Here is a 15,060-nt window from a genome sequence, read left to right on the forward strand (position 1 = left end):
TGTAGTCCGTACTGATGTAGATTTTTCTAATCCGTGTTTGTTATGCAGTGTATTTACAAAGTCCGACAAGTACTTTGGCCTCCCTCACTGCACTCAAAATGAAGATTTGTGGGTTTTTTTATAGACACTTTTGTTCTCCCTTTACAGTCAATTGCTTTGTTAGTTATTATGCCTTGAGATTGATATGAGCCAGCAAATGAATGAATAATGAACTTTTTTAATAACTGGGACATGTCTTATTGTAATCTAGGTTAGAGCGGCTTCAGCGGATTGTCACTAAAGTGCAGATGGAGTCCGGCGTTTGTGAGGAGCAGCTGAACCACCTGGAGACCCTTCTGCAGTCGGTGAGTGGTACCAAAAGTGCACAAACTACACTACATGGCGCTGCCTTCGCCACCAGCATAGAGACTGCAGTCTTCCACTGCCAGAGCAGGCTTTTAGCATCTCAACTCTTATTAGATCACATATGCTTCTGACTCACTCTGTCTACACATTCCACTCCCATCGATGATTGTAAAACTCTGGGAAAGGACTGGGAACATCAGAAAGTCAATATAAGGTTAGGCAGCCTCAAAATGTGCCGCTATAAACAATGTCAGTGGTAAAATCCACTTTGGTGTTTCCTCACTTTGATTTCTGCCCTGATGAAGGCCAACTTGCCTGTAACGTTGCCGTTTTGATTTTTTACCATTGACATGGCTTAGAAAATAGTGGTGTGTTTCGAAGTATGATCTGTGCCTAACTTTTTTTGAGATATTCTACACTGCTGCTTTGAATTTGCTTGTTTTAAATATGTTTAAATACGTTGTTTAAAAATGTAGGTTGGCTCAATGTGAACATGAATTTATTTGACTGTTTTTTGACTGTTTTTTTTGTTTGTTTGTTTTTTTAGGACATTCGTCTCCTAAATGCAGGGAAGCCTGCTAAGCACACAGCCGAGCTGGGGAGAGATTTGGATAAGGCTGATGACATGATCCGTCTGCTCTTCCATGATGTGCAGATTCTCAAAGATGGGCGCCATCTACAGGCTGAGCAGATATACCGCAGGTGTGTCATTAATTCCCATCTAACCCGCTTAAGGCATGTAGTGATATGCAGGGCAAACAGGTATTCCATGGTCTATGACTACACAGGGGTTAGAGATTTTGCAGCTCATATTAATATAACTACACTAACAGGACAAGTTTTTATCTGACACACTTCTTTTTCGTTGGGAGATGATACACACACATTTTCTTTTTAAATTTGATCACAGATTGTCAGCAACAGCAGGCCACTACCCTGACATACACATATTGACATGCACTGATTACACATATATGTCATGTGGTGTGCATATATATTGGGAGCATCAGTATGCACAATGCATTTCTGCACAGCAATAACAAAAGCGTTCTTATCTGAAATACCTGTCAGCTATTTTTCAGCTTAGGTCAGGACATGTAAAATGAAGATGAAATATGCGACTGTTTTGAGAAATACAAAACATCTCGTCTCCGTATTGTAAAGTGATCCCCAACCGTGGTTCTGGAATACCCCCTGCCCTGCCCGTTTTTTCCTGCTCCTGCACACTTTATTCAAAGTAACAGCTAATTAACAAGTCCATCCTGAGTAGAAGCATGGAAACACAAAAATTTGCAGGACAGGGGGTACCCCACGACCAGGGTGGTGACAGTACTAAAATAAATAGTAAGAAAATCTGGGAAGAAGTTTTAGAACCAGTATTACAAGGATAACATTAACTCATGCTAAAAAAGAAGTGGAACGAAGAAAATAACTGAAATTCCTATGCATAGGGTTTACCGTCTGCATGAACGCCTGGTGAACCTGCGCAGTGATTATAATCTGAGACTCAAGACAGCAGTGAAGCCTGTCCAGGTGACTCTGGTTCAAGGCCAGCAGTCAGATCAGCGAGTGCGGCCTGAGTTGGATGAGGTCACTCTGCGCTACGCTCAGGACCTACTGGCTTGGGTAGAGGAGAACCAGCGCAGGATTGAAACAGCAGAGTGGGGCTCTGACCTGCCCACTGTGGAGTCACAGCTTGGCAGCCACAGAGGCCTTCACCAGACAGTGGAGGACTTTAAGGCCAAGATTGAGCGGGCACGATCTGATGAGGTAAAAACACTTTTTACTTACTTACTTAGACTGAGTTTTCAGCTGCTGACTGATAGACTAATCAGTATTGGGTGAATGACTGTGTTTTTGCAGCTGTAATGTTTGTATTACTTGTCTATTTTAGACTCAGCTGTCTCCTATCAGCAAGGCTACATACAGAGAATACCTGGCCAAACTGGATCTTCAGTATGCCAAGCTCTTGGTGAGCATTGTTCTGTCAATCAGTTATTGATGTTGTTAACATACAGGCAGTGACAGTGATGTGACATGTTTGCTGTTCCTCGTGTTCAGAACTCATCCAAGTCTCGCCTGAGGCACCTCGATCAGCTCCATGCTTTTGTTAGTGCTGCCACTAAAGAGCTGATGTGGCTTAATGACAAGGAGGAGGAGGAGGTCAACTTTGATTGGAGCGACCGCAACACCAACATGACTGCAAAGAAAGAGAACTACTCGGTAAGTCACCTATAATGGCTTTTTTGTCAAACAGTCTCTTTGAAGGATAAAAAGCTCTTTGTTTATCACAGAAAGTTTGGAGTTTACCGACTTTGAGCTTGTCTCATAACATGTTGGTTGTGTCTCAGGGACTCATGCGTGAGCTGGAGCTCAGAGAGAAGAAGATCAGTGAGATTCAGACCACTGGAGACAGACTTATTAGGGATGGCCACCCAGGCAAAAAGACAGTTGAGGTGAGAGATCTGCTCAGCTGTTTTTATATTTTTTTGTGTGCATATGTTTATATATGTATACTCTCCTCACACTGTTTTTGTCGCAGGCTTTCACTGCAGCCCTGCAAACCCAGTGGAGTTGGATCCTTCAGCTTTGCTGCTGTATTGAGGCTCATCTCAAAGAGAACACTGCGTACTATCAGGTTGGCCAATCTATCTCACCCTATTTCATGTAGTACTATTTAAATGTGTAATAGTGATAAGATAGTGCTTCACAGTGATGAGCACATATCACCACTGTCAGGGCAAACTTTGTGATTATAAAATGGTAACTTTGCAGGAGAAGGATAAAAACATTCTTAAACTGTAGTGAAAGTCAAGTTCTTTTTTCAGTTTTTGACCATTCTTGTTGGTATATTTAGCATGAAGTTAACTGGCATTTTCAAATTATTCCCCAAAAATGACCAAAATGGAAATATGCTTACCTTGTCTGTAATTTGGTCCAAAATGAGTGGATTATAATTTTTTTATTAAATGACATACATGATCAAATATTCTGTTCATCTTTAAAATTACTATTAGTTGGCTCCGGTTTCCTCCCAGAGTCTAAAGACATTAAGTCAGGCCAGTTGGAGATACTAAATTGCCCCTAGGTGTGAGCGTGTGTGTATGTGTGAATAGGAAACGTCTGTGTGTCTGCCCTGTAATAGACTGGAGACCTCTCCATGGTGTTTCCTGCCTTTCACCCAGTGGGCGCTGGGATAGGCTCCAGCACCACCTGTCCTATGTACAGTGGCCTTCAGGCTAAAGCTTTATCATAGCTTGAAAACAGTAACAAACAGCTAAGTTGGTTATAGTAACTGATAACTGTAATCTCTACTTAATGACTGTCTGTAACACCTGGCAAATCCTTGTGTCAGATTACTACGAACATTGAACATCAATTGGGTAAAACTGATTATGGTCTAGTAAAGACAACATCGATTAATAATAAAAAAGCCATTTGCCTCATACATGAGGATGAGGTTGAGTTTGTGTGCTTCAACTTGTGCTTGTAAAAAATATTGTGCAAGCCACTGATCTAAGTATATTGTGTCCTGTTTTCAACTTAAACTTTCTTTCAAACCTCTGAACATTTCCTCTGACCATTTTCTCTGCAGTTCTTTGCTGATGTAAAAGAGGCAGAGGAAAAGATAAAGAAAATGCAAGACACAATGAAGAAGAAGTACACATGTGATCGCTCTACCACAGCCACCCGTCTGGAAGACCTGCTGCAGGATGCTTTGGTTGGTGCCTCCTGCATTGAGCCTTCAAACAATATTCCATTCTGTGTGCCTCCAGATTGTGTCCAGTAGTGCACAGCTATGTTGACACTGAATCATGTATTGCAGGATGAAAGGGAACAGCTGAATGAGTTCAAGACTCACTTGGCTGGCCTGAATAAAAGAGCCAAGAGCATCATCCAGCTGAAGCCTCGCAACCCCACCACCCCTATCAGAGGCAAACTGCCGATCCAGGCAGTGTGTGACTTCAAACAGATGGAGGTTAGCACAGCTATTTGCATACAAATAACATCACATATATCTTGGTGTGGTGCAGTTTGCTCATTTAATGATTTTTTTTTTTTTTCTAAACAGATCACAGTGCACAAGGGAGACGAATGTGCGCTGCTCAACAACTCACAGCCCAGTAAGTGGAAGGTCCTGAACCGCTCCGGCAGTGAGGCCACCGTACCTTCAGTTTGCTTCCTCGTGCCTCCAGTCAATAAAGAAGCTGTAGAGAGCGTGTCTAAGTGCGTATTAGTTCTCCATATTACCTATTATTACCTTTCAGAGAAAATCTTATTGATGTTACCACTTCTTAATGTTTATTTTGTATACACAATTACTATCTAATGCATTTGAAGGGTGATTACCTTTGTATCACAGTGTATTCCTTTTCTCTGTACCCTTCAGTCTGGATAGTGGTCTTCAGCAGATGACAACTCTGTGGCAGATCCTGCACACTGATATGAAAAGCCTACTGTCCTGGCAGTACCTGATGAGGGACATCAATCTCATCCGCTCATGGAACATCACCATGGTTAGATATCCCACTGTTTATAATGTGCATTGTGCATTTTGTGCTTCAAACATATAGTTCAAGAATGTTAAGTCTGTATGTTACAATTTATTGGCTTTCAAAAATACAACATTAAGGTATTTAAGGCATTATGTGTTTTTTACGCCTTACTTTAATTAAAATTTTAAAGTGCGTTTGTGTGTCAGTGGCTTCATGGTAGGATTGGAAATGGTCCTCATGGTATTTTTAGCAAAGAACAAGCAAACAGTTTAAATGGTTTATTGAATTATTGAATTGAGTCCTCATTGCTCTTGCTGACTGAATTAGTTTTGGAAAAGTAATTTGGCTGTTTTCACTGTTGAGAGAATCCATGGCATAGCTTTTCATTTAGGGCGAAAAACTAATTTATGTTTTAATTTAGACAATTTGATGCCTTGTGAGGAGGTAATATACAGAAAACAACGTATATAACTAAGAATGAAAGCCATATACAATACATAAACTTTGGCCTTCACGTTTGCTTCATATGACTGTTTTGCAGCTGAAGACCATGAAGGTGGAAGAGTACAGACAGATTCTGAGAAATCTAGAGCTTCACTATCAGGACTTCCTGCGAGACTCTCAGAACTCCAAGCTCTTCAATCCAGACGACCGCATTCAGACTGAGAAAGACTACAAAATGACAACACAACACTACGAAAACCTGCTCCGAACTATGGAGAAAGGTAAGCTCACCTACAGACCACCATCCTTATGAAACTGTTTGCCTTTTACAACATTTTGACAAATTGCATCATTATCTAAGGATAACAAAACCACATGTGACAGTGAGGGTGACTTTAGCTTGTACTATGTGGTAACTGTGAAATTCACCTTACAGGACCAGTTGTCAAACCAAAGGGTGAGTCTCATGCTGCAGGTTGCTCTTGCAGGCAGTGATGAGAACACTTGATCATCAGCTCTAAAAAAGCAGAATGAGCTCTCATTAGTCTATTACATCTGCTTGCTATTTGTTCCCGCGCTTAGCTAACTGTTCAGTGCAGTTGATTGAGCGCATGGTTTTTGTTACTTTTTGTCAAATACATGTGTAAACATGGTATTTTGTGCTTCTTATATGTTTTGCTATCAGTTTTGGCTGACAGAGTATACATTTCTCAACATACTGGCAGAGAGAAAGCGCACATCGTGAATGGGTTACAAATATAATGTCATATGCTTAAAGGACAGTTCAGGCGAACAGGAGTAAAGCCAGTGTTTTAGTCCGTATATGCTTTGGTTGAATGCTTATGGATTTTAGTGAATTGACTGAGATGCATGCATGTTGGATGCTGCACACAGATCGTGGTAAATCTTTCCTAATGGGGATGTTCGATTGTTTAGTTGTCATGCTGTTCAGAGATCAGTCATAATCAGACTGTTCTCCTTACAGGTGAGCAGGATGAGTCAGTGTGTAAGACCTACATCACACACCTCAGAGACCTGCGCTTGCAGATTGAAGACTGCGAGTCTCGCACCGTGGCCCGCATCCGGCAGCCTGTGGATAAAGACCCACTCAAAGATTGCCTTCAAAAGGCCACTGACCAAAAAGTAAGTCTAATCCTTTTAATTTCTGTTTTAACTTATGTAATCATAATTTTATCTTAGCAAGATATTTTCTCTTAAAGGCGAATTAATGTCTATGAATTTCAAGATAAATGACTTTTATATCATTGTATATTATTCTTCTCTGTACCCGGGCATAAGTTTGAATGCTTGTGGATCTTATCACAGTGGCTGAGATGCATGCACACAATAATGTGAAATTAGTGGGTATGTACGGATGTTTAGCCGTCATACTATATACAAATAATTTGGAGACAGCTGTTCACGTTCAATGCCACTCTTACAGAAAGTGCATGTTGAGCTGGAGGGCATCAAGAAGAACCTGGATAAGGTGGCTGTGAAAGCAGAAGAAGTGCTGGCTTCTCCTGAGCAGTCCAGCACTCCAGTCCTCCGCTCTGAGCTTGAAGTCACCCTGCAGAAGATGGACCATACGTACAGCTTGTCCTCAGTGTACCTGGAGAAGTAAGCATCAAGCCGATCCACCACAGCTTAGAATGGGTCTTTCTAGCATTACCTTTTTCTTTGTCCTTCACTTGATTACAGCTGTCAGAGAAGTAAATCGTTTAAACGTAATTTTTTCTGTCCTAGACTTAAGACAATAGAAGTGGTGATCAGAAATACACAAGGGGCTGAGGACATTCTCAAGAAATATGAAGATCGCCTCCGTGAGGTTTACAAGGTCCCAACAAATACAAAGGAAGTAGAGACCTACCGTACTGAACTCAAGGTAAGCTAAAATTTGTATAAAAATTTTTAACGTGAAATTTAAACAAAACAAAAATCTTTCAACAAAAGTAATACACAAATCTTGTGCAAATGTGCAGATTTTGGTGTCAGTATCAATTGTGGAAGGACTTGAGCAGAAGTGCCCTCTCATTAGAGGTTTTATAAACCTGCAGACATGCAGCTTCACAGATACAACATGGATATTATAACAAAATGGAAGTTAACTGATAACAGTCTAGGAAAAGGCAGACAGGACAGAGAGAGAAAAGGTAGCATAAAGGAAGAGCACTTCTCTGAACATCACAGAACGCAGGTCCAAAGTCTGTGAAACTGAAGGCCACTGCCGGAATCCAGGGATTTAGATTGGGCAAGAATATTGAGGGCTAATTAGCTGGTATCATCTAGTTTCATCTTCTCCTTCCCTCTTTAATGCTATTATTCTAGCTTACGCAATACTGATGTTTTATTTGATAATGTAAGATGTTTACCATTTAATGAAAATCTGTCTAAAATGTGTCGTAAAAAAAAACACAAGTCAGTTTTGATGCTTCCAGTCATACACATTGTGATTGTTCCTATACATTTTTTATTAACTTCTATCCATATTTTGTGCAGAAAATGCGTGGCGAGGCAGAGAGACAGCAGCCTGTGTTTGATGCACTGGAGGGTGAGCTGGCTAAGGCTACCGCAGTGAGCGAGCGCATGACACAGGTGCACAGGGAGAGAGATGCTGAGCTGGACCACTACAAGCAGCTACTGTCCAACCTGCAAGAGCGCTGGCATGCTGTGTTTGCCCAGGTCGACCTGCGGCAGCGTGAGCTGGATCAGCTGGGCAAGCAGCTGGGCTACTACCGTGAGAGCTACGACTGGCTAATCCGCTGGATTGCAGACGCCAAACAGCGTCAGGAGAAGATCCAGGCTGTGCCAATTACTGACAGCAAGACACTGAAAGAACAACTGGCTAAAGAAAAGGTACATAACATGAATTTGTTCTTTTATAAATAATGTTGGGTGTTAGGCTAATTGAATACATACTCAGTACAAACTCATATCAGTAATGCCAAAATCGACTCTTAGTGAAGGCTCTTTCTTATGCCATAACTTCTTGCTGAGATACTGAATGCTAACACACTCTTCTTCACACATAGAAACTTCTGGAGGAGATTGAGAAAAACAAGGAGAAAGTCGACGAATGTCAGAAATATGCCAAAGCTTACATTGATACCATTAAGGTAAATGCGACACACTGTGTGACTTCTGAGTGTTTTCTTTTAGAAATTGTGCCCTGTTCCTCATTAAGTGCATTTACAAACTTTTTTCTTTTGCAGGATTATGAACTGCAGCTGGTTGCTTACAAAGCACAGGTGGAACCTCTGACATCTCCTTTGAAGAAGACCAAGATGGAATCTGCCTCTGATAACATCATTCAGGAGGTCTGTAAATAAAACTGCTGTCAGTGTTTTACTTAGTTTTTTTACATACACTAGTTTAATGTTGTTGTTTTTTTTTATTTTTTATTTCAGCAAAAAAGCTTATTAATATTGAAATGCTTTTTGTCTTCTCCCATAGTATGTAACTCTGAGAACTCGCTATAGTGAGTTGATGACATTGACCAGCCAGTACATCAAGTTCATCACAGACACGCAGAGCCGCCTAGAGGATGAGGAGGTGCGTGATATTTCAAGGGACCGAGCAACCAGACTAACACTAACCCCCGGCGAACTACTCACCAACAGAACTACAATAATTTACATACTTAATGTATGGATGACTAGACAGAATTGGATTGGGATGTACCTTTGAAATTATAGCAGGAAATCTTACAATGTCTCTGATATCCTATTAGAGCAATAAACAAATATTAATATCTGTAGTTGGTATTACAATTAAAAGTACTTTCAGTAGGTTTTGAAACCACAAATCACAGATCTTGAGACATTTTATAATAAACTATATCACCATTTAGCTTTGAGTAATGATCTGTGATGGGCCAAGTTAAACCATGACTATTATCAAATCAATCCAAATCAAATGAAATGTGTTGATAAAAATATATATTTTCTTATACAAATTTCATTATGCAATTTAGAATTATATTTAGTGCTCAGTTCACCTCAGGAAAACAAGAGTTTTGAACCCTGATGTTAAACATCCATTCAAAAGAACTCTCAGTTGTGTCAACTTTACATATCAGTTTAATGCAGTTTTAAGTTGCAGTTTTAAAGTACTTGTGGTTGCAAGCATAATTCATCTATTTGTCATGTCCCCAAATCATATCCTGAAAACCATGTTGTTCAAGTCTGTACAATGGCTACTTTTCTTCTATCTTTTTCTTCCCTTACACGTCTCTCTCTCAGTATCAGTCAGTATGCTTTAGACTGATTTCCAAGTTTCTTAACTGTCACTGAATAACAGGTTTCCTTCTCCCGTTTCTTTCTAACCCTAACCTTTTGATTTCTTTGCTTCTCTTAACTGCTTGCCAGTGCTTTGTCATGATGATTGCTTGTCTTGTTTGGGCACTAAAGAGGTAAAAATTTCACTCAGCTTACTCTGCTTATGTCCTCCATGTATCTGCTTTTCTGCTTTTTTGTGTGAATAGACATATGGAATGATCTAAATCTCCCTGCTTAATTCAAAGTAATGTCAAAACATTTACTTTTTGCTACCAGAGTAATTTATTGTAGTATTTTACTAAATTGTAAAATGAACAGTCAGTAACAGGAAAAAAACTTTACTGCTAATATGCTGCAAAATGTAATTAATACATTTGTACAATTTATGTTGTATAAATTGTATACATCATAAAATCATCTGGTGCAGTAATTATCTGAATTATTGCAGGATGAGAATTAGAGAATTCTCTTTTTCATTCCATTACGCTTCTTTTGGCTCTCACTGGCTCTCCAGCTTTGCTGCGCATCCTTAGTAATGAATTCCTGTAGGAAACAAATGTCTGAATGATTAGGGTTATTCAGCAAAAGTGGAACATCAGGTAAAGTGGGACAGATAGGCTTGATGCTGCTTTGCTCTTTCAGTGACCAGAGCCAGTCAAATATAACTACCATGAATAATTAATACAAAGATGTTTGTGATGCAGCGTTTGTTTTCATTAGCCTATCATTATTCTTGTGAGTAAAAAAAAAAAAACAGTGTTGTCAGTTTTTATTTTTGTATTTTATGACAGCTGGACCAATAGAAATCACTCTCTTCTAAAATCTTTACATTAATCTGTACATGAATGTGCCTTGTCCTGTAACAAAATTATGTTTAATTACATACTGAGCCACTTTTGTAGAACTTTTTTTGTAGATAAAGTGGCACATTTTTCGAGAAACAGTTTTCAAGAAAATTGGAGCACATTTTAAGACAATTGTAGTGTGATTATGATCAATTATCACTCTTTTAGAACACATTATGACCACCATTGAATGTGAAGTTATCAATGTATGCATGTAAAGCCAGGATATTATAACAAAATGGAAGTTAACTGATAACAGTCTAGGAAAAGGCAGACAGGACAGAGAGAGAAAAGGCAGCATAAAGGAAGGAGAGAGTTGAAACTCTCAACAACTCTCAAAACTCTCTCAAGATCAATGGAAAGAGGACAGAATAGAAGCAAAATGAAAGAATACAAAGAACATTTTTGCATACAAATTCTCCCACATTACCTGAAACAAAAAACAACTAAGGAAAAAAAAACAGTTGTTCCAGAGTCTATAATATCCATGAAAAACTTTAATAAATACAGTTTCTACTCATTTACATTTAGGAGGTTTGTGCCAACTTGCAAATATGAAATACATGAGTATAATAGCTGTTGTAAGGTCCCAGATGCATTTACAAAAAAATTTCCCACTTTTGCTGAATTCACCATACTTTTAATCTGCTTACTTTATCTGAGCACTTTTTCTACTTAATACTATCTTTTCTATGTATATTTTCATATTTCTTTTGATCAAAGATACCCAATGAGTGGTTCTTTGTTTTCCTCCACTGCTTAAACTTTACTTTGGTAGAGTTAATATTGGTGATGGAAAAAAGCCCCTTAATTCTCCATAACGCCATTTATAAAGTATTTTATTACGTGTTATTCTCCATATAAAAACTACATTTACAGCTACCGCTTAACCTCAAAAAGACATGCTTTACTTGCCATTTTATCAGCCCTTAAATAACTACCCTTAAAAGACAGCTGGAATGGAGCAAATGCCTCATTCGCATGATCTGGTCAAATTGTCAAATTGTGAATTTTTGTGAAGAATTGTCTCTTGTCTCCATACATTAATTATATCTCATTGCCGTGATTGCACATTTTGCACTATTGTCAGAAAACTCACCTTAACATTTGTCATGTATGCATCTGTCTTTCTTTGAATAACCTTAACACTTAACATGTCGTGCTTGATCTGAATCATAATTTTCTTTACCATTTGCTTCCACTAATACAGAAAGCTGCTGAGAAACTTAAAGAGGAGGAGAGGAAAAAAATGGCTGAAATGCAAGCCGAGTTAGAGAAACAGAAGCAGCTAGCTGAAGCTCACGTAAAGGCCATTGCCAAAGCGGAGAAAGAGGCTCAGGAACTCAAACTCATGATGCAAGAAGAAGTTAGCAAAAGAGAGGTTGTTGCTGTAGATGCTGAGAAGCAAAAGCAGAATATTCAGCAAGAGTTACATGAGCTCAAAAACCTCTCAGAACAGCAAATCAAATCAAAAAGTCAACAGGTGGAGGAGGCTCTTCAGAGCCGAACCAAAATAGAGGAGGAGATCCGGATCATCAGAGTCCAACTGGAAACAACAGTAAAGCAGAAACACACTGCAGAAGAAGAACTGAAACAGCTTAGAGACAAGGCTGCTGAGGCTGAGAGACTCCGTAAAGCTGCTCACGAAGAGGCAGAGAAGCTTCAGAAGCAGGTCAGTGAGGAGACTCAGAAGAAGCGCAAGGCAGAGGAGGAGCTGAAGTTTAAGTCTGAGGCAGAAAGAGAGGCTGCTAAGCAGAAGCAAAAAGCCTTGGAGGACCTTGAGCAACTTAAGATGCAGGTAGAAGAGGCAGAGCGACGCATGAAGCAGGCTGAGTTGGAGAAAGGCCGACAGATCAGACTTGCCCAGGACGCAGCGCAGAAAAGTGCTGCTGCTGAACTCCAGAGTAAGCGCATGTCCTTTGTTGAAAAGACATCAAAACTTGAGGAGTCGCTCAAAGAAAAGCATGGAACTGTCATCCAACTGCAAGAGGAAGCAGAACGCCTCAAAAAGCAGCAAGAGGAGGCAGACAGGGCAAGGGATGAGGCTGAGAAAGAGCTAGAAAAATGGAGACAGAAGGCCAACGAGGCACTTCGTCTGAGGCTCCAGGCTGAGGAGGAAGCCCACAAAAAGACTCTTGCCCAGGAAGAAGCTGAGAAGCAGAAAGAGGAGGCTGAGCGTGAGACCAAGAAACGAGCCAAAGCTGAGGAGTCTGCCCTGAAGCAGAAGGAGATGGCAGAGCAAGAACTGGAGAGGCAGAGGAAAATGGCTGATGGTATAGCTCAGCAGAAGCTCTCTGCTGAACAAGAGCTCATCCGTTTAAGGGCCGACTTTGACCATGCAGAGCAGCAGAGATCCTTGCTTGAAGATGAGCTTTACCGCCTGAAGAATGAGGTGACTGCTGCCGTGCAACAGCGGAAACAGCTTGAAGATGAACTTGCCAAAGTAAGAAGTGAAATGGACATACTTCTACAGCTTAAGGCCAAAGCTGAGAAGGACAGCATGTCTAACACTGAAAAGAGCAAACAGCTTCTTGAAGCTGAAGCTGCTAAAATGAGAGATCTTGCAGAGGAGGCAGCTAAGCTTCGTGCAATCTCTGAGGAGGCGAAAAGGCAGAGGCAGATAGCTGAAGAGGAAGCTGCCAGACAAAGAGCAGAAGCTGAAAGAATACTAAAAGAAAAACTTGCTGCAATCAATGAGGCTACTCGTCTAAAAACAGAGGCGGAGATAGCACTCAAAGAGAAAGAGGCAGAAAATGAGCGCCTCCGAAGGCAGGCTGAGGATGAGGCTTACCAAAGAAAGGCTCTTGAAGAGCAGGCAAGCCAGCACAAGCAAGATATTGAGGAAAAGATCAACCAGCTTAAGAAATCTTCTGAGGTGGAATTAGAAAGACAGAAAACAATTGTAGATGAAACTCTCAAACAGAGAAGAATTGTTGAAGAGGAGATCCGTATCTTGAAACTTAACTTTGAGAAGGCATCTTCTGGCAAGCTTGATTTAGAGCTTGAATTAAATAAACTAAAGAATATTGCAGAGGAAACCCAGCAGAGTAAGTTGCGAGCTGAAGAGGAAGCAGAAAAACTCCGCAAGCTTGCCTTGGAGGAAGAGAACAAGAGGAGAGAAGCTGAGGAAAAGTTGAAAAAGATTGCTGCAGCAGAACAGGAAGCAGCTAGACAACGCCAGTCTGCCCAAGATGAGGTGGAGCGGCTCAAAAAGAAGGCAGAGGAAGCCAAAAAGCAAAAGGAAGATGCCGATGAGGAAGCCGAGAGACAAATCTTTGCTGCCAAAGAGGCCGCTCAGAGATGCAGTTCTGCTGAGCAGCAACTCCAGAGTGTCCTTGTGCAACACAAGGAAGACAGCCTTGTACAGGAAAAGCTAAAAGAGGAGTACGAGAAGGCTAAAAAGCTTGCTCAAGAAGCAGAAAAAGCTAAAGAAAAGGCAGAAAAAGAGGCTGCTCTTCTTCGCCAGCAAGCAGAAGATGCAGAGCGTCAGAGGCAGGCCGCTGAAGTTGAAGCATCCCGTCAGGCCAAAGCACAGGAGGATGCTGAAAAACTGAGAAAGGATGCTGAGTTAGAGGCAGCCAAACGTGCTCAGGCAGAAGCTTCTGCTCTGAAACAGAAGCAGCAAGCAGATGCAGAAATGGCAAAATACAAAACACTTGCAGAGCAAACCGTTAAGCAGAAATCTCAGGTTGAGCAAGAGCTTACCAAGGTGAAGCTGCAGCTGGATGAAACTGACAAACAGAAATCCCTCCTAGATGAGGAACTTCATCGCCTCAAGGATGAGGTCACTGATGCTGTTAAACAGAAAGCCCAGGTGGAGGATGAACTTTTCAAAGTTAAGATTCAAATGGAAGAGCTTATGAAACTGAAGCTCAGAATAGAAGAGGAGAACCAACGTCTAATCAAAAAGGACAAAGATAACACTCAGAAGTTCCTGGCAGAGGAGGCTGAGAACATGAAAAAGTTAGCTGAAGAAGCTGCTAGACTCAGTGTGGAGGCTCAGGAGGCTGCACGTATGAGAAAGATAGCAGAGTCTGACCTTGCTCAGCAAAGGGCACTTGCTGAAAAAATGCTCAAGGAAAAGATGCAAGCTATTCAGGAAGCATCCAAACTAAGAGCTGAAGCAGAGATGCTTCAAAGACAAAAAGACTTGGCACAAGAGCAGGCTCAGAAGTTGCTTGAAGACAAACAGCTTATGCAGCAACGACTTGAAGAGGAGACAGAGGGCTTCCAGAAATCATTAGAAGCTGAACGTAGGAGGCAGCTAGAGATCACAGCTGAAGCCGAGAGACTTAGGCTTCAGGTGTCTCAGCTCAGTGATGCCCATTCAAAAGCTGAGGAGGAAGCTAAGAAGTTCAAGAAGCAAGCAGATGACATCAGCACTCGTCTTCACGAGACAGAGCTTTCCACAAAGGAGAAAATGACCATTGTTGAAAAACTGGAAGTGCAAAGACTAAGCAGTAACAAAGAAGCTGATGAGCTACGTAATGCAATTGCTGAACTTGAAAGAGAAAAGGCTAAATTGAAAAAAGAGGCTGAAGATTTGCAGAAAAAGTCTAAAGAGGTATTGTGTAAAACATGGAATACAATTGCAGCTTACTTTCTTGTTAACCACCTCTCTGAAAACTAACCTTGCATAAATTATCATAGAAA

At 40.7% G+C, this 15,060-nt stretch overlaps 1 protein-coding gene across 27 annotated transcripts in view; it reads left to right on the forward strand.

Moving 5' to 3' along the window:
- plecb (plectin b) overlaps positions 1-15,060 on the forward strand; it is a 146,952-nt gene that overhangs the window by 122,418 nt on the left and 9,474 nt on the right. For 26 of the 27 annotated variants that reach the window (XM_036587935.1, XM_036588085.1, XM_036587969.1 and 23 more), the window contains 20 exons: positions 251-344; positions 893-1,047; positions 1,797-2,115; positions 2,240-2,317; positions 2,407-2,568; positions 2,697-2,801; positions 2,888-2,983; positions 3,941-4,066; positions 4,172-4,324; positions 4,418-4,572; positions 4,736-4,862; positions 5,383-5,566; positions 6,271-6,428; positions 6,730-6,905; positions 7,032-7,170; positions 7,785-8,141; positions 8,318-8,401; positions 8,498-8,602; positions 8,739-8,837; positions 11,618-14,971. In XM_036587935.1, the coding sequence (XP_036443828.1) occupies positions 251-344; positions 893-1,047; positions 1,797-2,115; positions 2,240-2,317; positions 2,407-2,568; positions 2,697-2,801; positions 2,888-2,983; positions 3,941-4,066; positions 4,172-4,324; positions 4,418-4,572; positions 4,736-4,862; positions 5,383-5,566; positions 6,271-6,428; positions 6,730-6,905; positions 7,032-7,170; positions 7,785-8,141; positions 8,318-8,401; positions 8,498-8,602; positions 8,739-8,837; positions 11,618-14,971 (6,226 nt within the window). The remainder of the gene's footprint in view (positions 1-250; positions 345-892; positions 1,048-1,796; positions 2,116-2,239; positions 2,318-2,406; positions 2,569-2,696; positions 2,802-2,887; positions 2,984-3,940; positions 4,067-4,171; positions 4,325-4,417; positions 4,573-4,735; positions 4,863-5,382; positions 5,567-6,270; positions 6,429-6,729; positions 6,906-7,031; positions 7,171-7,784; positions 8,142-8,317; positions 8,402-8,497; positions 8,603-8,738; positions 8,838-11,617; positions 14,972-15,060) is intronic. The other variant, XM_036587927.1, reaches the window with a different exon arrangement.

Source organism: Colossoma macropomum, unplaced genomic scaffold (assembly GCF_904425465.1).
Source record: "Colossoma macropomum unplaced genomic scaffold, Colossoma_macropomum, whole genome shotgun sequence".
In the NCBI taxonomy this organism is placed as follows: domain Eukaryota; kingdom Metazoa; phylum Chordata; class Actinopteri; order Characiformes; family Serrasalmidae; genus Colossoma; species Colossoma macropomum.